This window comes from Thalia democratica, chromosome 1 (genome assembly GCF_965202585.1).
Source record: "Thalia democratica chromosome 1, ktThaDemo2.hap1.1, whole genome shotgun sequence".
Taxonomy (NCBI): domain Eukaryota; kingdom Metazoa; phylum Chordata; class Thaliacea; order Salpida; family Salpidae; genus Thalia; species Thalia democratica.
Genome location: NC_139165.1, coordinates 91,477,671 through 91,501,383, shown reverse-complemented (window position 1 = coordinate 91,501,383; position 23,713 = coordinate 91,477,671). Strand labels below are relative to the sequence as shown.

Below are 23,713 nucleotides of genomic sequence, written 5' to 3'. Positions count from 1 at the left end.
GGCTGCCGACCCCTGACTTAAGCTTTATTTTAATTCTGCAGTGTCAGTTTGAGACACATTGAAAAAACGGCAAGTATCGTAACACTAGTTAGCACAGCACATATATACGTTATTTAGTGTAAGGTAAGTAAAAAACTATACAGAATAAAAGTAGGTAGTAGTTTATTATTTTTATCAAAACTTTCTTCCTCTTTAGATTTCGCATCAAGGGCTTGGTTGAAAGCTAAACTGTAAAAACAAAAGTGTGTATTACATCTTGGGTATTGTTTACTTTAAGTTTCTAGTACCTTTGCTTAATTTAAGGTAGTAGTGTATCAAGTTTTCTTTAAAAGCGTTACCTTTTTGTGATGTTTAGCTAGTATTTTAAATTGATTGGTACAAAAAAAAACTTTGATTAAGATAAGTAATAGTGTTTACAAACTAAAAAGCTAAAACTAATTTAAACTAAGGGTAATAGTTTGCAAGCTAATTTATTAAAATTAAATAAGAAAAAAAATGTTTGTTCAGTCTAGTACGTAGGAAATTAAAACCTTACTATATTTACTGACTATAATAATTATAATTTAAAAAAATAAGAACAACTTTAAAAGTACTTAGTTTACTTTAGCTAAGGACGATTTTTTGTTAATTTGATAAAAAATAAATTTGAAAAAATAGCTTGAAAAAAACTGCTAGCAACAAAAGAAAAATAACTTTCTAATACATATTTTTAAACAAATTTTCGTTTGAACATTTTTTAAAATTTTTAAAGCTTTTTTTTTTTACAACCAACGGCTTATCTGTTCTTTTTTTTATATTAATCAAAATCTTAACTACTACTTCTAACAACATTTTACACAAGAAACCATGATATCACGGCTAGCTAAAAACTTTTTACAATACCAAAAACATCAATCAACAACTAAAAGTATCTTCATAATAGTATTAAAAATTTGAACGATTAGTCAAAATTTTAAGTATAATTTCCATATGCTTAACTATACTATATACTTTCGTTACACAAGATTTTTTTAACCAACCACTTGCAGTATCTCCATGCAGCTGTTCAGGGTGTTATCGTGTCCCTCCAGCTCGTTGATTCCCTTCAGCTTGCTCAGCTGCTTGATGATGGCGTGCACGAAGTCGTAGTAGTCCTCCTTGGAGTAGTAGCAGCAGGGTACTTCCCCTCCGCTGCAATCACTGCAAAAATTGAAAGTTTTGATATAGGCTATATAGTATTTTTTACTAAATTTTTGGAGTGATTTCATATAAAATAAGACTTGGTGATTGCGAGAACTAGGTAAAATGACTTTCACTGGTTAAGTTTATATAATATTAGGAATTAGTTTTTGGAATAGCAGCAAGGAACAGCCCCTCTACTGCAATCACTGTGGTGTTTTGGGTTGTTCAAGTTTATATTTTAACGTATTACGAAAACTAACTGAATCAATGAAACATTTGGATTTTTTTTTGTAACTATAACAAAAAATAATCCATTTTAATTTCCAATCTCTCTCGCAGTGCATCAGTAGTTTCTAAAAACTTAAAGACACAAAAAAAATTTTAGCAACATTAGTTGACAAGGTTGAGTGCAAGTAAAAAAAAATCCCCAAACCTGAAAAATTTGGAGTGGGTGTCCATCATGGAACACATAATCTATTTCTTCAGTATCTTTGTAAACACAAAAATATTTTTCCTAACCCGAAAAAGATGTCGTGTATGTTCATCATTAAATGAAAGAAAAACTATATTCTAAATTTTGAATAACATCAAGGTGACCAATTAATAAAACACAAAAAAATCCCCAAAACCGAAAAAGTTGCCGTGTAAACCCATCAAGATGCAAGCCAGGTAAAAATTTAAAAAAAAAACTTAGCAAAATTACAAACTTCTATTATTAGTCGCTATAAAACGATATAAGTATAAAGCTCAATCACATTTACAAAAAATCCCCCAACCCGAAAAAGTTGGCGTGTATGTCCATGATGGTGCACGCCAGTTTGTCCCTGGCCTGCTGGTCCGACTTCTTGTCCACGTTCAGGTTGGCGTAGCAGTGCACGTACCCTAAGACGTCTCTCGAGAACGACATCTGGCGGAAGTTTTTCTCCTCCAGCGTTTGCAGGGAGGGTTTTTCGTTTTGCAGCTGGAAATTTTGGGTTTGATAGATAAGTTTTAAGTTTAAAAGAGCGAAATCAAAAATACTCTAGAGAATTAAAAACTATAATAAAACTCTCGTTAAAAGTTCTAAAACATAAGCTGGAGTTTTTATAAGAGCTTACAAAGACTTTACTTTTATTTTCTCTTGAGGTCTGTTTAAGAAATGAAAAAAATTTAACAAAACAAAAAAAAATGATTACATCATATTATGTAAAACATTAAAATTGATAAATGTTAGGGTTACATTTCAATATTGAACTTAAACCTATTTATTCTTTTAATTATATTTCTAAAGAACTAAAGGCTTAACAAGTACTATTTAATTTTAGTTTTTTAATAAACAAGTTTCCTTTAAAAAAAACAAACTTTTTTAATGTTGCCCAGATGGAACAGGTAGGGTTAAATGTTTGGGGTTACATTTTAATGTTAAACATAAATCAATTTTTTCTTTCAAATATGTTCTTAAAGAAATTAGGGAATTAATTTAAATAAAGAAATCAATTTTTTAATAAATAAGTTTTATCTAAAAAAAGTTCCAAAAAAGCAAACTTTTTTAATGTTGCCCAGATGGAACAGGTACGGTGTGCTCGGGCTGCCGTACTTGTGCAGCACCCTGTCGTCAAGGTGACGGTGCTTGGTGGGGAACTGCTTGAGGTGGGCGGCGAACTCCAGGTACAGCCGGATCCACTCGGAGACGAACGAGGCGCGGTACTGGTCGGGGACGGTGAGCAAGTGGTGGGTGGAGTTGACGATCTGGCGCAGGTCGTTCTTGGCCTCGGTCACCTGCCACGTGTCCTTCTTGCGCGGCTTCGGCAGCTCCTCCTTCATCAGGTCGCTGTTGAGGTGACGAGGGTTGGTTGTTAGAAGGGAGTTCAAAAAAGTTAATGCTGTGTAACCATGTCATGTACTTGTATGTGTTTTAGTTTGCTTTAATAAAAAAGTGTAAACTGTATTACAACTAAGATTAAAAACTGTACAGTTTCATTTTTAAACTAAGCCAACTTTATGTTTAAATTTACTTTAAAAAGTATTGCACAATTAACTTTTTATTATAATAATTTTGTGAAATAAACTACATTTATCAAAGTTATATAAGATAATATAAATTAATGAAATACTCATGTCATTTTGTAAATAAAACGTTACACTAAAGTTTCTTTAAAAATTATTGACATATTACTACTCAAACTTTTAAAGAAAGTATTTCCAACCTTACTTAAAACTTATCTTTTTTCACATTGATACATAAAAACTTATTATATATTTTCTAAAATACGCTGTACAATCAGTTACTCAATATACGTTGCTTAAGATAAAGTAAATTAAAACACTTTTACCATACTGTAAAATAAGTATTGTTTAAAATATTTTCTCACTGCACTAATTTCTGGATGGTGTAGCTGAGCTGCTCCTCGGATCCGTGCTGCTCCAGCTCGTTGATTATGACGTCACAGAGCGACTGGAACTTGTTCATTTCTCCGCTCATCAGCTGGTCCATCTTGCTCAGAAGAATCCTGGAAATTAAAATTTAAATGAAAATTATTATAATAAAAAAATAGTTTGTTAAATGTTTGGATAGATTAAAGATTCATAGAAAATCGGCTAAAACTTTAATTGTTTTTGTTATATAGTTAAAGTGTTTAAATTGCAATTAAAACTTTTTATGAATTTGGTAAGCCTTTTATTGAAGTATACCATACTTGTATGTATGAAACATCAATAATGTATTGTGTTTTAAACTTACTTGTAAAAAACTTATTGAGAAGGTTAGAAAAAAACTTAATATGCAACAAAAAGTTTCCAACATAAGTTTGAATCAGACAAAAACTTTTTCTAAAGTAAATTTTACTTAATTTTTTTGAAATACCAATTTAAAGTAATTAATAATTCTAATTTAAATTTTCAATTTAGTACCTCATCATAAACGAAACCCTCAGTAGGTAAACAAAATTCGGATTCCATTCGTCCATTACTGCTAAGACTGTTGAAAAAAATATAAATACAACTATAAGAACTGCTAAAACTGTTCATAAAACTGTTTATTTATTAATTTGTTACACTTATAGTTTATACAAACCTAATTAAAGTTTAACCTGAGTGTTTTAACTTTATCCATTTTAGCTAAATACATTTCAAACAAATAAAGCAGTTTTAATTTTAGTAAAAAACTGGCTGCTAAATTTATGACATATTTGCCAATAAGCTAAAAATATAAAGTTAATTTTTTTGAACAAACTTAGTCATACTTAATCTGTTTGATTCTAAAAATACAAGTATTTCTTAAGTTTATAATCAAAAACTTTTGAAAACTTAAAATCAACGTTAAAAATATGCTCAATATACTCAAACCCTTAAAGCAAAACACAAAAATCAGACAAATACCAAACTACATAGAAACAGCGTACAAACTTTTGCTTCCATCAGGGAGGTCGTGCGAGTTCGCTTCAACGTCGTCGTAGGTGTGCTCAAAGTTGAACTTGAACCCGGTTTCGCTCGGGTCCGCCAGCCCCAGCTGGAAGTACAGGTCGTTCTCGTGGTCTTGGGGATTTTTCTGTGTTTCTTTCAATATTTTAGTTTTAAGAAAATTGAAGTGCAATTGGGTTTTTATGTTGACTCAGATATATTCGTTTGGAAAATTTAATCAAATTTTATGGTTTACTTTTTAATTATAAAAATAAAGCTTTTGAGTAAACTATTATAGTTTTTTCGGCACAGTTGGAATTTTTATGCATTGCAACTAATTGAGTATAACTGGTCATGCATTCTATGAAAATACTTTGTTTAAGCTTTGTAATCAGGCTTCTTTGTAAAAAGCTGTTGGTTTACACCATATACATAAAACTAATAGCATAAATAAACCTTGAAAAAACAAACAATTGCTTGTGTGAGTCAGACAAGAAAGTTTATAAAGCGTAATGATAAATAGAATGTGAACTTAATTAATCAATATTTGTAACATACGGCTACAAAATGTATAACATTTTAACTGTTTTTAGAAAAATTTTGGAAAAAACTGAAGGTAGTACCTAGATGTTTGCTAATAAGCTATAAAATATATTAGTAGTTGTTTTTAAAACTAGTACTTTTGTGTTAAACTTTTACTTAAAAGAATTAGTCTAAACTTATTAAAAGTTTATACATTTAACTTTTTAAAGTACCATCATAATTTGCTCTTTTTTTTTTTTTTAGAAAGTTTGTTACTAAAAACACAATGAAGCTTTAAATTCTTTGTTGAAACTTTGTAATAAAGCTTCTTTGTAAAAAGCTGTTGGTGTATACCACAAATACAAAAACTAAAAGCATGAAAAATAAAACTTGCTTGTGTAAGTCAGATAAAAAAAAAGTTTATTAAAGTTAAAATGATAAAAGGAATGTAAACTTCATAAAAAATGTGTAAATCACTATTTTGAAACAACTAGCTGCAAAGAAAATAAAATTATAGCTGTTTTTAAGAAGGTTTTGTAAAAAACTAAAAACAGAAACTAGATGTTTGTTGATAAGTTATTAAAAATGTTATTAGTTGTTGTCAAAACTATTACTTTTGTGTTAAACTTTTACATATACTAAAAAAGTACTCTAATGTACATAAAGTTTAACTAAACTTTGAAAAGTATCATTATACTTCGCTCTTTTTTTTTTTGATTTTTACAAAGTTTGCTACTAAAAACACTTTATATTTTTAACCAACGATAAAATTTTAAAATCTCATCTTCTAGTTTAAAAATATTACATTTTGTACTTCGCTAAACTCTAAGAAAACAAACAATGCAAAAATTTATATACCTTGAACTTAAATTTGGTGTCTAGTTTAAGAGTTTCATTGTAACTTGACAAGTAGTTGTCCAATGAGCTCAGTTCCTGATTGAAGTTTCGTTGGCAACCTGTTCATATGTAACTTTTTAACTTGCTGTATTTGCTTGAAAAATTATATGTAAGTTATATGCACTTATGATAGCTAATAATTAAATTGTGTTAAACAAAAATCAAGCTTGTGTCTATAAACTTTGTAAAATTTTAGCTTTAAACAACTGTTTATTAGTTTAAAAACTAAAACTTTGATTACTTGTAGCAAAATCCTATAACACTAAAGCTGATAAATAAGATAAACATTCACTACAATTCTCTATAATAATAAAATCGCAGTTTACAGTTTCACATAAAAATTCAAGTAATACTTTTGTAGTAATTAAATAATATTTTTTACCTGTGTTTCTTGGCTGGTACACTGCAAGCAGTTTAGTTGAACTTCTTACAACTTTATTTAAGTTGCATTTGTTTATGCAACGGGATAACATTTTGTTGATGTTTCAAAACATTACTAAATAGTTTGTAAATATTTATACAAAACAATTTGTTTACAGAAATGTTTAAAATGTTTCCTAGTAACAAGCTTTAATTTTATACTAGCTTTATGCGGCTTTAAATTTGTTGGATTTTGTTTATTATTGACATTTGATTAACAGGTTCTAAATTATAAACCTTGTTAGACTCTCTGTTACAATTTAAATAAGAAAAATGTAAGTTGAACAAACAAGTGGGAGGTATCATTACTGGGCGGTAAGGGGGCGTAAATAGTATGGCAACAACAGCTAGCGTATATTAGATATTCTATAGTTTTTATAAAAAGAAAAAATTGGTTAGAGGGACAATTAATTAGACTTTAGAAACTTATACTACATATTCAAAAGTTTGCCTACCGATCGTTGAATAGGAGGGCGATTACATTTTATTTTTCTACAAAAGAAGAAATTAAAGACTTGAGTTTTGGAAACCCTGCTTTAAAGCATAATACTTTTTTTGAACTTAAAAAACTAGACAGTAAACTCAAAGTTTTTAATTATTAATTATTAACTTTATGACAAAGTTGTTTGGAACTTTACAAACATCACTGCATATGATCATAGCATTGTTCTACTTTTATTTCTAATTATTCAACTAAATACATAAGAAAAAGTATAGAGCTTAAATCAGTTTAAAAGCTTTGCTACTTTATGTGTCATAACATTTATACTTGATGATTTATTTTATAACTCACTAACTTTAAGGTGGGTAAAATATTTATAAAGAAAGGTTCTATATTTCATAATAATTAATACTAAAGTCAAGCAAAGTATAAATTTCAAACATCGAAAAGTACTTTACTTTTATAACCGAGTTTAGTGTAGTAAAAGTGAGTAAGTTTAAAACTCGTTATTGAAACTTTTTATAATAACAAGAGAAAGAAACTTCGTTTAAAAATGTTTATTATTTATACTATCCAAATGATTAAGTTAGACTTTTAATTGTTTTAGTTTGACTTAAAGAAAGGAATAACAAAAACACCTTTATTTATAATTTGTTTTCAAGCCGTAACAACCTTTAAATGGAAGATTTCGTTAAAAAATTTTAAAGTTTCTGTTTACAAATAAAAAGTAGCCTTAACAAGGGAGAACAGATTAAAACTCAAGACAGTTTAGTAAAAGCTAAAACTTGTAGACTTTATAATTTACTTTAAAAACCAGAAAATGCTGTAAGAATTATTGAATTTATCAAAAACGATTATATAAATAGAAAAAAACAATAAGTAACAATATTATGGCAGGTAATTTTTATTAAAAATGAGTAAAAAAAATCACATTGTAATGTTCGACAAGTTCTAGTTAGAAAAAAGAACTTTAATGAGTATTGAAGACATCAGAAATGTAGTAAAAAATAGTTAATTTAAACAAGGCAGGCTTGGTAAACAACAATTTTAACTATAAACATAAACACTTAAATGTGTAATAAACCAAAATTAAAAGCAAAAAATTTCAATTTTTTTTTTTAAGTTATCAAAATAAATTTTATAATAATGAAAAATAAAATTTAAGCGGAAAAAAAGGTTAAATTTAACACAAACTAAAATTTTTAAATTAAACTACATTAAAAAAATAAAAGTTTCACGAAGACGGCAGATAGATGGAAAGTTTTCAATGTTCAATAAGTTGTTAATTAAAGCTTAAACGTTTATAAGAGTTATTGAAGGTACAAAAATCCTCTATCAAATAAAAAGCGACAAGTTACCTTAACAAAGCAGAATAGGTAAAACTTTAAAACAAATTAAAAAAACTGGGACACTTAAAATTCCAAACAAAAATTAACAGACTTCAATGTTCAAAAAAACTAAAAGCAGAAAACTTTCACGAAGGTGGCCGACAGGTGCGAGTAGAGAATTTTCCCGCCGAAAACAACTTGCGCGTCATGGCAGTCGAAAACCCCCTCGTTCGAAAACTCGCTCAGCACCGCGCCCTGGTACTCCCCCTGCTTGGAGAACTTGACCACTCGGTGGTGACCGAGGTCGCACACGTACACGTTGTCATGGCGATCGCAGCACACGCCCGCCGGGTACTTGAACGCGTGGGGGCTCCGGTGGTGGGGCGAGATGATCATGGCCCTCGCCCCGTTCGGGTTGAATATGTGCACCTTTGAGGATAAGATTTTCAAAGTAAAAAAAGTATTTTTTAATTATATTTTTATTCAAACTAAAAAAAGTTGCTTCAAAACTATTTTATTATTTGCTCAAACGTTACAAACATTACCACGTTTGGTTATAAAAAAGCTCGAAATTTAAACATACTAAAATATTTTGCTTACAATCCAACTTAATGCTTAAAACAAAAAATAAAGCTTAACAGTCAGAACGTCTTAAAATTTGATGTTATATTATCAATTTTTTACCTATTTATTATTTTTAGCAAGTCACCCAACAATGAAATTAGTACAAACATAAAAAACCTTGTTGTCAAGGTGTTCGGGGATGATTATCCTTCCCATTGAATCTGCTGCCATCCTCAAGATGTCCCCGTTGAGGTCATCAAGCGCAAACTCGTTCAATTGGCACCCATCTGCGGTCCACCTGCTCACCGACGTGTTTCTTCTGTGACGTCATAGTAGGAGTGATAGTAACTTAAATAAATTTTAAACACCGTATAACTTTAATACTTGACTTGATAACTATGTTTAAAAGTTTGTAAAAAGCTGATTGTTTTCAAATGAAACTTTAAAGTTTTTGATTATTGATGTTTATTAGCTTATTAACACTTTTATCATAAATTATAACTGTATATTAATAGTAGATAACAATCTTTTACTCATTCAACACTTTATTAATTTAAAATCAAACTTGTTATACACGATGACAATGTCGCTGGGATCAACGGTCATCGCCGAAGGGTACCCGATCGATCCCTCACCGAAAGAACTCAGTAAATTCCCCTCGGGAGAGAAAATTGCGATGCGGGACTCGTGGTCGAGGCCCACGCAGCAGACGCAAATGTTTCCGTTCTTCAGAACGTTGATGCCCCTCGGTTGGTAGGAATGACGCCCGACAGTCACCGGTATTGTGAACCTTTTGGAAAGTTATAGGAAGTTCGAAGTATTTAATAAGGTGTGTTTTTTTTTTGATAAGTTTTATGACTACCAATCATTAAGTGCAGAGTCAGTTATATATTTTAACTAAAACCAAAATTGTTGTATTTCAATTTTTTTCCTAAGAATACTTTGTTGTAAGAGAATACATAAGAGTTCGTTGAAATAGAATTTCCAATTATTTTTTTTTTCATTATGCAAATTTCTTTTAAACAAATTTTAACAACAAAACGTATGTTTTATTTTTTAAATATCAGTTTAAACTGAAAGTTCTCACTTGAATTTTCTCATTTTCAGGTCGAAAACGTGAATTCTCTTGTTGACGGCATCGCAAGCGTACATGATGCTTCCATCTTTATTTGCAGTGAAGTGCTGAACCCACAAGTTGAACTCCCCATCCCCGTTCCCTTTCTTACCCAGCTGAGTCAAATATTGTTTACTTGATACTTTGAAAGACGTTTTAATTACCAAGATGATAAGATATTATAAAAAAATTAACATCGTTCCAGTTTGTAATTTTTACTATTAGTCTTTACATATCGATTAATCGAAATTGATATAAATTGCTAGTTAATTTTAACAATCCATTTTTTTCTTGAATTGCGATTAAAACGCTACAAACTTTGGTCAAACAAGTTATTTTGATTAAGTTTTATAGCATCTAACCATTTTAGATGCTTTTGATAATATACAAAGCACTGCCCAAAATTAAAAAAATAATAATAAAACCAAAAAAAAGTAAACTTAGTAGTTTGAATCATATAAGTTGCTTAAATTAAACTTATAATGTTTTATACACCATTACTTTATTAAATGAATTTATAAGTTTTAATTCATAGAATTTAACAACTACTAATTTTTTTTAAGCACACAAATCATAAATTAGTCGAACATAAACTTAAAATTAAGTCTGTTAAAAAAAAATTAATGCTATAAATGTGTGTTTTTTGTCAGAAATTTTAAAACATTTTTTTAAACTTTTTCAAAAAGTTAAGAACAGGACATATTCTTAACAAAAATTGTACTAAAATCAATATTTTGGTAGTTTTTAAATCAATTAAAATTTATTAATTTGATGATAACTACTAAACCAATATAAAAAAAGCTTTATTATCAAAAGTTAAATTTTATTTCTAGTAAAATAATCTAGAACAATAGTTTACGGTAAACTCACATCAAAACTGTATTCAACAGACCCCGTTATTTCTTCTACCATTACTTAAATCTGAATTAAATTAAATAATACTTGACTGAAGTAGAATTTGATGTCTACAAGAAAGCACAGTTTGAGTAAATGCATAACTGAATAGATAATACTCAAACACATTAAACCACTAATATTATAGTACCGATAACAAAAAAAAAGGTTTTTTTTGCGGATGCTGCATGATGTTTGCTGTATAAATAAAAATTAAAAAAACCAAGATCAAAACAATACACAAAACTTGACTGTTGCTTTTGTAATATAGGAAAACGTGTAAAATCTAGTTACAGTTTTTAATGCAAAAAATAGTTGAATTTAATTATTACATAAAAACAAAACATTAAATTTTTCTTTTGCTTAATTTACGCCTTTCATCTCAATAGTAATAATAAGTACTTTATAAAGTAAAATAAAAATACAAAACAACACTTACTTTCTTAAAACTATCATACTTTGCCTTAAAAAAACTTATATGAAAAATTATATGTAACAATTAAACTACTGAAGTAAGACTCACAAAAACCTTTAAGCTGTTTATGCAAAACCATACTGCTTGTTTAGCGGTAAAGGAAATCATTTGTTGTGTATGTAATCGCAAAACGCAATATATGACGTATGCTACACGCTTTCTATTGTCTATTTGTTGACGCTTAATTAATAATTTTGAATACAAAATTGATTACAATATTGCGCATTTGAAATTACTTAAAGTTTAACTTTTTCCGTGTTTTTATAAATTTTACTAATTTTTTATGAGTGAATAAACTTGCATACAAGCAACTTGAAGCTTTCTTATAATTTTGTGATAAAACTAATGCAACAACAGAAAACGTTTTAAATAACATAACATACTTAGCTTATAATGACATTTTATGAACAATAGAAAATTGTTTACAGTGCAAAACCTTTTTTTTTTAAGTTTAAAAAGTTTTTATTCACAAAACAATAGGATTGACTTAGTAAATTTTTACATTTTATCACCATCCAAAAAAAAAAAGTAAATAGTCAGCTTTTTTTACAAATAGAAATTAATTACCTAGTTTTTCTAAAAAAATACTTTGACTGCATTTTATTCTTGCAGAACAAAGCGTTTAATTGTTGTGAAACTAAAATTTACAAACTTAAGAAGTAGCTAAAAGAAACAAACTTCATTACTTAAATAGAATCTTAAAACTAGAGACTGTTAATATTTTTTTATAGTAAAAATTAACTAAGAGTACTAATTTATAATCGATGTAAGTATAAATTAAAAACTCATAAGTTATTTAAATGAAAACCAGTGCTGTTCTGAATAATAAGATATTTGTATGTCTTAAAATGGTATATATTTTTTTATTTAATTATATTTATCTTTAATAAGTTTACTAAAGTAGTTTTAAAAATACTTTCAGTATAAAAACTATATCTACAACTATATAAAAACTATTATTTGTAATATAAAAGTGGTACGTTTAAAATGCTGAGTAAACAAAAAAAAATACATTTTATAAAATTAGCATAGCTAAATTATTAAAAACAAACATGACTAAGACAGTTATGCATTGTTTAATGTGTTAAATTTTGTATTAGTACTTTATATACTTATTTGCAGTTTTGTGTTATATTATTTATAAATTAGTAGTTTGTGTAAAAAATTACATGGCTTTAATTCTTTTGATTTTTAGGTTTTAATTCAAAATGCTTACTTAAAGCTTTAAATTAAGTCAGACAACTTCTAGAAATTATTTTTTAGAACTGTGTAAACATTAATCCATAACTGTTTTTATTTTCGGTAATTTTTTATATATTTGTTAATTACAAACTGATACTACTTATTTTCCTAAACAACATAATCTGATACTAAAATTATTCTATGAAACAAAAACTACTTACTTTAAAGACGAAGTTTATTTTATAGCCAAGTTTAATATACCTTTACTTAAATTTATTTATACATATGTTTTTTTTTTTCAAGACAAAGTGAGACACTTAAACATAAAACTTGATATAGAAATTAAAAAAATATATGTCTAAATTTTAATACTGATCTTTAGTTGTATTTATTTAAAAAAAAATATTGTTAAAGAAAGCAGAAAAATGCTTTGTAAAAAATATTACAAATAGTTTTTTGATGAAGTTCAGACCGCTGTTAGAAACTTTGTAGGTACTGAAATATCATACGGGTCTTTATGTTCTGATTCTGACGTCACAAAGTCATCTTTCGACGCTATCATATTCTCATAATGCTGAATTGCTTCAGGAGACAACTTGCATACACTTGTTTTATTTTCGTACGAAACTGCTACGCTACCAGTTGACGGTGTGAAGTAGAAATCGAGCATGGTTTTTATCAACATGAACCATACCACAGCTCCTGTGAGAAACACGATAGAAATTCCCACTACCGTGTACGCACTGTCGCCTTGCAAGTAGAGAAATGTCACCACGAATGGCCAGCTGACGATAACTGTCATCATGAGAATCAGAGATACGTAGCAGTTAGCTGCTGCACAAAAACCCTTCTTGAGTAAAAGTAGGGCAACCAAGCGTTTGTAATAACTTAATTGAATCAAAACACGTTCTTGATCTGACATATTTTTGAATATTTTCCGGTGAATGTAAAGCTAGTCTTTTGCTGATATTACTTTTTAGTCTATAACTACTCAAGTTTAATTAATACTTTGCTAACTTGTAAGCTGCTTATATACTAGAAGTGTTTTTGTTTTCTATAACTCGATATGCATTGCAAAAGAACATCTTTAAAAACTTTTTGTTTTCTGTAAACAAATATAATGTTGTTGTTTTCTATTTTTGAAAATTGTTGACGCAGTTATGTTATTTTGACACTGATGTTTTACAAATTGAGCTTGTTATTTTCACAAACTTGCTCCAAAGCAGAAAAAAAGTAGTAAGTTTAAAATTCTATTTATTTTGTTAAATTTTCTGAATTACAAGGAAATAACACCTAGTTGTGAAAACACGGATGTTTTAAATAATATTGCGTAAATAGATTGTTTTGACGATAATTTATAACACGATTTTGTTTATAATAATACTTTATCCATGTTTTGAATTTTGTTGCGTATGTTAAGTATTAGTTTTTTTGTTCAATAGTTTAAAGTTTATTTCTGGTATTATCTCTTTTTTGTTTGTTTATAGTTGTTTTAATAAACTATATTATAAACTTACATTTATAAATTATACATCTAATTTGCTTACATTTTAAAATGTTACATGTTTGATTTTAAGCAATCTAGTTTTGATCAAAAACTTATAAACTATCACTATACTTTTAAATATGTTATGTTAGAAATGGTATATTTACAATTATGGATTTTAAGTAAACATTTTTAACACTAGGTAATACGTGTTTTAAATATTGGCAGTATTTGTTGGATTTTAATATTTTATAAGGTGCATGAAGCATTTGTATCTAAGCGGCTTATGTAGTAACAAACGACACTTTTGAGCTATATCTTTAAGTTTAAATATTGTCTACATAAACTTTTCAAGTGATTTTTTGTTTAAAGATAGAACAAAAACTAAAATTCTTACGTTTACAGTTAATAAATAAAAATTTATACCAAAATATGTTCAATGTTGTTAAATTTTGTTTTTTATTTTTAGCAACTGTGCCAATGGTACAACTATGGTTTATTTTCAAAACTTATAAGTTGTTAATGAGTTTTGATTATTCAAATATAATATTTTTAAGTTCCAATGTCAAAACTGTAATTATTTTTTAATCGTTTAGCTTATCAGTTGAGGGAATATATTCACAACAAACTTATAATTTAGCTCTATTTTTATTGTACTAATTAAATTAAAGCTAAATTAATTTTTGATAGATGTTGTAATACTTGAAAAGTAATCGTAATATTTTACTACTTTAAATTTTTATTTTACACAGTTACTGTTTCTTGTAAAGTTACAAACAAAATTTATTTTGCATTTTGTCTTTTAAAGCGTTGGCAGTTGACTTTTAAATTAGTTTTAAGCTAAAGCTGAAGTAAAAAAAATTGATTCAATTCAAAAATAAAGTATCTTTAGTAAACTGTGCAAACAAATGAATAAAGATACTATTCGCTTTTGAAAAATAAAATTAGTGTTTTTAATCAGAATCAAGGTAAAATTTTTTATTTTTTAATTGATATAAGGTTTCAACACAGTTGTAAATTGCCTCTCGTGACACTATTTTAAAAGTTTTACTTTGTTAATAGTAGTACAAAGATAATACTTCATTTTCTTCAACTAATCAATGAATAAACTTAAGATATGGCTTCTCATTTACTTGAAGCAGTTGTTTTACTTGGTTTAAAATTGCTAGAACTTATAAAATTGAAAACATAAAAAAATACGAAGTCAGTGGTCTAAGTTTATAACAAATTTAAAATTTTGTAGTTAATTAATAACTTTTCTATTTACATATTTACTTACATAATATCATACATTTTTAAGATGCCTCTAGTTCAGGATGTTATGTAGATTAAAGCTTAGTTATTTTTTTTACAATACTTAAATGAAAATCAAGCATAAATAAGGTTTCAGATACGTTCCATTTACATTTGAATCTGTTTTATTACAAAATAAGCGTTTAAAACTAACAAAATCTTCTAAATAATCAAGACAAAAAGTTCTGTTTACGTTTTTAAAAGTACAACATTTTACTAGAATAGAAATTTGTTATACTATTTTGTTTAATTTTCATAGTCTGGACCAGGGTTTTACAAACTTGTTTTCATAATCGCCCCTGTTCATTACAAAAACTTATTTAGTGTATATTAGTTGTTGCCTCATTACTATTCAATTCCCAAAGTTCCAAAACTGTCCCCCTTGCTAGTTAAAGCCACTCTAATTACTAAAATTGCAAACCGCCAAAAAAGGGACTAGAGACGAATAAACTGTGCTCTCCAAATGAGTACAAAAAGTAATTTAAAATTTTTTGATAAAATAACTTATTAAAGTGTTTACCTATAAACGTTATTAATTGAACTTAAAGGTTATATTAATGTAAAAACTCAATACAAACGTTTTCATATTTAGTTTGTACCACTTTTATACACTTTTTTTAAACATAAAAAATATGACCTTATACAAATTACTTTTAATCTTATTGAACAGGTATAAAAAAATTGCAATAGTTTAACAAAGTTTTATTTAAAACAGATACATGATAAATTTAGTTTTAAAATTAATAGCTAAAAACAATATCTAAGTTTAAGGCTATTTACTTTTAATTAGCAGGCATATAAAGCACAATACTTATTTTTCCGTAGGATTTTAATAATAAACATTAAAAAAGGAATCAACACAACTTTTATTATCAATTGTATCAAAACATGAAAATATCAAAACTTTTAAAATACAAATATCTAATAAATTTATACAACTTAATTAACAAGCGGTTAAATAAAAATTTAGCTTCTGGTAAAAAAAAACTTTTAAAACAATTCTACTGCAGTCATGTTTGACAATATATGAAACGGCAAAAATGTTTTGGTAAAACAAGCTTTAGGATGTCTTGAAGTTAAAAGTTAAGTTGTTCAACAAAAATCATGTGACACATACTTTACTTAAAAAGTTTTTGTAAGACACGTCAGCTAATAGTGAATGTCATTCAAGTTAATTTCACCGACATGATTGAAAAAAAAAACATAATTTCCAAGTAAACGATTAAACTGCGATAATTTTTTCCGAGAAACTTTACTAACTGTGTAAGTTGAGTAGTATAAACTAAAGTAATCAAAAAAAAAAAACTAGTATTACATAAGAATTGAAGTGTGTAGTAAAATTTGAAAACAGTAGCATTTACAACTAAAATAAACAACTGTTTATCGAAAAAGTTTATTAAAATGTTCTGTGTCATAATTTGTCATAGCAGCTTGGTAAACGAAACTACTATGCATAAGTTTAAATAAAAAACTAGAGGAAAAAAATTGTAAACTTTTCTACTAATGATACATTTAATTTGTTACATCATATTTTTTCTTTTGTTTTACTCTCGCATGCAGCTAAACTTAAAAACAATCTTTTATAGTAACAAACCAAAAACTTATTTGTCTTTTTTGAATTCCAACTAATTAACTTTTCTAATTTTGAAAGATTTTAAAAGGTATATCAAAAAAAAAATCTATGAATATTTTAAACTAACATAAAGATCAATCTTAAATTATAGCAAAACTGAATAGCAAAAAATTAAATTTTCAAAATTTAAAGCTTAATTAATAAAATAATTTTGTCATTTTTGTCCGACTTTAAGAAGATCAACATAAAACATTAAAAAACATTTTAAATCTGCAACTTAAACTTTAGAAACTTTATCAGCAAAGGTATCAGAACATCAGTAATAAATTTAAAAACAAATTAAACTTATTTCCTAAAACACCAATCAAATAAAACTCAGCTGCATTATCTCAATTTTGAGAGTTTTATAAAAGATCAACACTGGAGTACATTTGTATATCGTACTTAATCCAAAAAACTTAATCTTATTTCCACCATCCTACTTCTCCTGCTTCACCGATCCATTGTACTCGTACATCTCCTCCTCGTCCTAAAAACATAAAATTCATTAATAAACCAATTATCTCAACTTTAGCACATTTATTTAAGGCAAAAACTAAAAGAAACCACTTGAAAATATTTTAATTTCTTCAAGACTTGCGTACTTTACCATCTGTGTAAGTTGAGTAATGTAATCAAAAGTAATCAAAGCAAATCAAAAAACAACAAAATTAGTATTACATAAGAATTTAAGTGTTTAGCAAAATCCAAAAAAAAAACAGCATTTACAAATTAAATAAACATCCCTACAACAATATTAACTGTAATATAAAATGTACAATAAAAAATTTTATTTGAAAAACTTTATTTCATTTTAACATCCTATTATTATCCATATAACATTTTAACTTTCCTATTAAATTATAAATCCGTTATAAATTTGAAAAAAAAACAGCATTTAAAATTTAAATTAACAACTGTTAATCGAAAAACTTTATTTCAACTCCACTTCCAAACTAACGTCTTCCTCGTCGTCGTCGCTGATCTCCACGTAGCTCACCTTCCCCCTCCCTGTTGACCCCCTCCTCTCCTTGGCGAACGCGATCCCCTCCTGCTCGATGCGCATCGACGTGTACGGCTCCAGCTTCTTCCAGTCGGGCACGAACGCCCCCGGCTCCCTGAACTCCGGGTTCCGCGCGTTCCTCCGCTCCATCTCCGTCCGCTTCTTCCTCCTCGGAGTGCTCTGGTTGCTGCCGCTCGTGGTCGGCGGGCTCCTCACGTGCACCGAGGGGCTGGAGTGGTGGGAGGAAGGGCTTGGCTTGCTGGCGGAAGGCCTGTAATATTTATGTTTAATAAAAATGTTAAGTTTATTTTAGTTACAACTTAAACAAAATTTTAGAAGACCAACATAGTAGAAATATTTTGAAGCATATTTAATACATCATGATAATTTCAATCTTATTTATAAAAAAATTGCCAACCTCCTTGTTACTGGACTTGCCATGTGAGCTTGCGGGCTGGAACTGCTTACCGAAGACCCCCTCCTTGCCGGCGGGCTGCTGAGAGCCTGGCTGCAGGGAAAAGTGAAGCTGGCCGGAAACTTGTTTTCCACCTTGAGGGAGTTCGGACTGATCCCGCTGAACAGCATCGGGTTGAAGCCGTAGTAGTTCGGCGGTTCCTGCTTCACGGCGGGCACGGTTTCATCCGCGCTTTTAGCTTGCGGGTTCTCTGAATCCGGCTCCAGCTTGACCACTTTGACGACGGAAGGACTGCCCACAATATTGGCGGGAATCTTAGCTTTCAAGGCCTCCGTTTTGTCAGCGTACGTCATCCTTCTCTTGGTTGCCTTTTTGGTTTGGTTCTTGCATTTCTGGGAAACTATTGTAGAAGGAGACTTTGGTAAGCTTGCGGTTTTGGCACTTGACTGCTGGTTTGCATTTGGTTTTGTTGAAGAAACAGAAGGACCTTGCATTCCTATTTTGACAGGTGACAGGAATATTTTCACAGGTGATTTCAGAGGGCCTTTTGACACGAATTTAAGTGCTGGGCTTTTGCTTTTAATTTTTTGCATTTCAGGTTGGGTTGTTTTAATTGGTACTTTTAAAAAGTCCAATGATGCTCTCTGCTTTTGACTTGGAGCTTTTGCTTTCATCGAGCAATCAGCTGACAGGCTTGAAATCATTTGAAAAAGTTCGTTTGCCTTGCAGCTCTTTTCAACCAGCCCCGTCTTGAACTGCACGCTGGAAGTTGCTGTTGAACTTGTGCTGACTACTTTTTCACTCGCGTCATCTTCCTTCGCAGGCCCATCTGTGCTTTGATTGGAGTTGAGCGAGTCCTTCTTGTTGGCAAGGTGCAAGACTTTTATCCTTTCAGTGTACAAAATCTTTTTAAACTTCGAACTTTCAACGCCAGCTTCAGGCTGCTTGACAATCTGAGGACAGTTTGCTGAGCTGTTGGATTGAGACAAAGCTTTTATTTTGTCCACATACACGTACTTGCGCCCTTTCTTCTTTTTTGGCGCTTCAACTTTTTCAGGTGGTTTAGCATCTTTTTCCTTTTTAATCGCCACCTTCCTCTTCCCAAGGCGCTTCAGTGAAGGTTTTTTTGACGCGTTGTTACCTTGTGGTTCAGTTTTCACAACAACATCACCGTTCTGCTTGCTGGCTTTTTTGCTGCCGGGCGGCTTCGGCGCTTTCAGCATGTTCTGAGCTCTCTTCTGCATCTGCAACAGGTAGTTCCTCTTGTCCACTATCTGCTTCATCTCCGCCGGCGCCCAATCCACATCGTCCTCGGGGCAATCCTCCGGAGCCTTGAACCAGTCGTCTCTGGGCGCCGGGGTGTTCAGTGCCCCCTTCACCTGCCCCTTGCTCAGCAGCCACATCCTGCACACGTTGTTGCCGGAGCGGCCCCAGCAGGTCCAGCCCAGTTTCTCCAGCTGCTGTATGACGAGCTTGGGGCGCTCCACGGAAGTGTTCGGCTCGTCCTCGTGCCACATTATCTTCGTTTTCTCTTTTATCTCGGCCGGCATCGCCTGGTTGTTGGGGATGTTTAAAAGGCAGGGGGCGGAAAGGATGGGGTGACATGACGTCAGTAGTATTATCATGGCACGGAACTTTTTGTGAACCGTCTACTTTGATTAAGCTATTCTGAAATAAAAAGTTTACGTAAGTGTTCATCATAGCTAAAAAGTAGAGTTTTAAGTTTAAGATTGACCAAAACTAAAAATGTAAAAAATAATAATTGATAAAAATGTCTATATTTATCTGAAGCTTTTGTTAAAAATTGAAGCATAAAACCAACGGGAAGATAAAACTTAACACTTGAAAGTATAAATTGTTGAACACAACACTGAAATATTAAGAGTTATAAATACTTGTGTACTTTTAATTTTTTAAAATTAATAAACATAAGTGTAAAGTAAAAAATATTTTAACCAAACTTTCTATTTAATATCAAATACTACGGGAGTATATTTTTAAATATTGCATTAATTACACAGATTTTACCTAGTATACAACTTAAGTATATTAATATTTCCTGTATATTACTTAACAATATTTCTGTAAAAAGTATAAGTTAAAATTTTGACATAAAAACACTGTATAAAAACTTGTCTAAGGGAAATTTCCTATAAGAAAAAGTTAATTCACAAAAAAAAAATGAACACAACACTACTGCAAAATGGAAATAAACCTTGAAATTGTTACTTACAACTTAGTTATAAATATTTAATTATTAAGTTAGCAAGTTTAAAAAATTTAAAGAATTTAATAAATTCTTCCTAAATTAAAAAAACAATTCAAATTATTGTGATCATAATTTTTAAGCTTTGAATCTTAAATAATACTCCATAAAACTAAATAATATAAAAGATAACTGTGGTTTTTTTTATTTTTTTGGTTGACTATCTTTTTTCTTAATAATTTATAGTATGATGAGAAATGTGTAAAATATTTCTAAAGCTATTATTGCCATTATAAAATAAAATAACATTATATTTTTTATAACTGACTTTTAAAAGTATGATAACAAAATAAAATACTTCGTGTATTGAAAATATTAAATCCAAATTATAGTTCAAGTGTTTTTAAACAATAAAACATAAAAAATTTAAATCAATTCACTGAAATAAAATTCATATACTAGGTACATAAAAAAATTATCATTGTATAACACTACATAAAGAGTACATAATTTTTAAATATAAGTGGATACTGCAAAATATTATTAATACAATATGTATTAAGCAAAAAGGGATTGAAAGTCATCTAAACACTCATCAACTTTATTAGTGTTCTTTTCAGTCTTTTCTATAGGAGATATATTATACTTTTCTTTCAAAGCACGCTTCTTCTCTTTCCTTTGAAGTCTCTTAATTGTTTTCTCATCATTTTTATACTCATCAATGCATTTGACTAGCGTTGTTTGAAACCGCTCTATCTTCTGGAAGTTCTCCGTCATTTTTTCATTGGCAATCTTGACAATGTATCCAACGTAGTCATCTGAAACCATCTTGTTTCCCTTGTGATCCGTCAGCGGAACGTCGATGGAGGAGGGAGCTCTCACTGCGCACATGATGTGCTTGCCCCTGTGACCGAAAGTGATCCCGGAGTTTTTGAAGCCAGAAGAGAAAGCCGCCTTCTGCAGCATCTGAGCGTCTTCAACCGTTTCGCACTTCACGTGCAGAATGAACGGCTCAAACTTGATCTTGAAGCTCTCAGTGGCTTTTTCCAGCCCGAGCAGGACCTCTTCTGTGGAGACCACGTCATGTGAGTTCAGCAGCCACTTCAAGTTTTTCTTGGCTGAACCGTCCTCCATTGGACAGGAAACAACTGTGATTCTGCCCGAGCAAGAGCTGGTGGTGTACAGGGCTTTTTCATTATTGATTAGATTTATTAATTCCAGTATTGGCCTGTCAAAAGAACCCTTGTTGCTGAAGTCAACTTTCTTCAAGGCGTTCTGCTTTGCAACGTAAAAGTTAGTTTTTTTGTCCATTATACAAAGAGTCTGTGAAATAAAAAGTTATGTTCAACACTTTTGTTTTTAAAACATTTTTGTATATTTTAAGTGATATTTAATTAACTTTCATTCATTATTTTTTTAACTAAATTAAACTGATATAAGTCCATTATTTAAAACTGTCAATATTATTTAAACTTACGAGCAATTAATTAGAGCCTCAAAATTTAAACTAGGTTTGTGTGATAAAAGTAATAATCAGTTTTATAAAATAATCTTCTAGGTTTTTTATACTCAGTAAACTCAACTTTTAAGTGTGTGTAAAATCTTGTAGAAAGAATCAAGGAATTTAAAATAGAAATTGATCTTTCTAATGAAACTTTTTTTTTACTTTGAAATGTTGCAACATAAAATAATTCTATTTTAGTTAAGGATTTTTTAATTTATACAAACGTTTTATTATTGAATTAAAGTTTTTAGTAAAAACAATAAGTTTGTAAAAAGTAAAATTTTGATCAAACTTTTTTATCATAACAAAAACGCAAGTTTCAGAAAACTCAAACTTTCTTTTACAAAACTAGATTTACAACTATTTTTTCTGTGTAGAAAAAGCTTTAATCCAAACCTAAAAAGTCCATATAAAAGTCAATATAAACTTTTAGCAAATAAAAAATTGCTTTTACAACACTAAGTTCATTTAACTATACTTTTTAAAGGTCTTCTTATAAGCTCATAAAAGTAAACGAAAACAAAAAAGCAATTACTGTTAGAAACTAAATCATAAATTATAAAAGACCCTTTTATTTCCATAGTGTGTAAAAGTGTGTTTTATATTGTCTATAAAACAAATAATTAATATTTTTCTGTAATAGAGTTCTAAATGATTTAATAATTAACTTTAAACAATATTTTTTTGGTATAGAATTGCTAGTGTATTACTTAAAACTACTTTTTTTCAATTTATCAATACAAATATTTAAGTTGTTGTATCTGTAAAAAATTAAAGCCAGATTTCAAATCAATAGTTACTAATATCTTTTTATACTATTTACTCAACTTTTAGTTATCGACTAAAATTTTCAGGTAAAATAAACAATGAAACATAAACAAATTATTAAATATTAAAGTACCCAAACTGTTAGTAAATAAGAATACAAAAACTAATACAACTCTTAAAACAATAATTTTTTTAATTAAAATAGCTACAAGAAAAAATAAAATAGAAAAAATACACTAAAAGTAGAATTTCAGATCAGAAAACAATTCAAAAAACTTTATACTTGTGAGTTTTCAAAGTATAAGAAATTCGATGAACTTTTGAGTAACTTATATAAAAAAAATTACATCTTTAATTTAGTAAAAATGAACTTTTTTATATTGTTTAAAAAAATGTAAGAGAGATTGAAAAATTATTTTAGCAAGAAGTTAAGCTTTAAACAAAATAGAAAGCTACTGTGCATTAAAAAATATGGGTCACACTATTTTTATTATACATAGCTAAGGAAATGGCTATTTTAAATAACTTAATAAAAAACTTCTTAAGATTCTTTAAAAAGTCTAGCTATCACCAAGTTATTCATAATTTTTAAAACAGCAACTTTATGACTATAAACTTAATGTTAAATCAAAAAAGATTTTTTACCATTGATTAACTCACTAGATACAAATATTTGCAAAAACTTAAGTAATCTAAAATATTACTCTTTTTAGCAAAAAGGCAACCTGAGTGATAAAAACTAGTCTGAATTTAGTTGAAAACATAATAACAAATTGCTAAAAAATTCAAAAAAAAAGTTTACCAAGTTTAAAGACCTAAAAATACCAAAATAATAATAAAACGAGCTGATATAAAGATATTTTTCAATAAAAAAAAATTTAAGTCAAAAAACCTAGTTTGAGATTGAAAAAAAATATCCAAGCTAGCTCAAGTTTTTAAGAAAAAAATTCAAACAAGCCTGAGTCAACCTGTGTTTTTCAAAAACTTTAAACTTGTCTGTGTTATCCTTAGTGTGGGAGCCCCCTGTTTAATTTTGCTAGTGCTAATTA

The 23,713-nt window shown here is 29.0% G+C and overlaps 3 protein-coding genes across 3 annotated transcripts; all 3 read right to left on the bottom strand.

Annotated features, from left to right (window-relative positions):
• Positions 1-8,277: 8,277 nt before the first annotated feature.
• On the bottom strand, positions 8,278-10,738 carry LOC145841080 (uncharacterized). Its single transcript, XM_082948452.1, has 5 exons — positions 10,697-10,738; positions 9,800-9,942; positions 9,278-9,502; positions 8,890-9,031; positions 8,278-8,577 (listed from the first exon to the last, which is right to left on the bottom strand). Exons 1-5 carry the CDS (start codon positions 10,736-10,738, stop codon positions 8,278-8,280), a joined length of 852 nt encoding a protein of 283 aa, XP_082804578.1.
• A 6,469-nt stretch (positions 10,739-17,207) lies between these two features.
• On the bottom strand, positions 17,208-19,811 carry LOC145841071 (uncharacterized). Its single transcript, XM_082948441.1, has 3 exons — positions 18,190-19,811; positions 17,730-18,042; positions 17,208-17,258 (listed from the first exon to the last, which is right to left on the bottom strand). The coding sequence occupies exons 1-3, from the start codon at positions 19,809-19,811 to the stop codon at positions 17,208-17,210; spliced, it is 1,986 nt and encodes a 661-aa protein (XP_082804567.1).
• A 1,139-nt stretch (positions 19,812-20,950) lies between these two features.
• LOC145841063 (tRNA wybutosine-synthesizing protein 3 homolog) lies at positions 20,951-21,709 on the bottom strand. Its single transcript, XM_082948429.1, has one exon. The coding sequence runs from the start codon at positions 21,701-21,703 to the stop codon at positions 20,951-20,953; it is 753 nt and encodes a 250-aa protein (XP_082804555.1). The 5' UTR covers positions 21,704-21,709.
• Positions 21,710-23,713: the final 2,004 nt, after the last annotated feature.

What these genes read in the sequence shown, in the direction of transcription:
- LOC145841080 (XM_082948452.1), bottom strand. Translation starts at nt 10,738, where the DNA reads ATGGTAGAAGAAATAACGGGGTCTGTTGAATACAGTTTTGAT. An exon ending in CTGAAAATGAGAAAATTCAA is followed by an intron (nt 9,503 to 9,799) that starts GTGAGAACTTTC and finishes ACTTTCCAAAAG; the next exon opens with GTTCACAATACCGGTGACTG. An exon ending in CCGAACACCTTGACAACAAG is followed by an intron (nt 8,578 to 8,889) that starts GTTTTTTATGTT and finishes TTATCCTCAAAG; the next exon opens with GTGCACATATTCAACCCGAA.
- LOC145841071 (XM_082948441.1), bottom strand. Translation starts at nt 19,811, where the DNA reads ATGATAATACTACTGACGTCATGTCACCCCATCCTTTCCGCCCCCTGC. An exon ending in GCAAGTCCAGTAACAAGGAG is followed by an intron (nt 18,043 to 18,189) that starts GTTGGCAATTTT and finishes TAAATATTACAG; the next exon opens with GCCTTCCGCCAGCAAGCCAA. An exon ending in GCGACGACGACGAGGAAGAC is followed by an intron (nt 17,259 to 17,729) that starts GTTAGTTTGGAA and finishes TTATGTTTTTAG; the next exon opens with GACGAGGAGGAGATGTACGA.
- LOC145841063 (XM_082948429.1), bottom strand. Translation starts at nt 21,703, where the DNA reads ATGGACAAAAAAACTAACTTTTACGTTGCAAAGCAGAACGCCTTGAAG.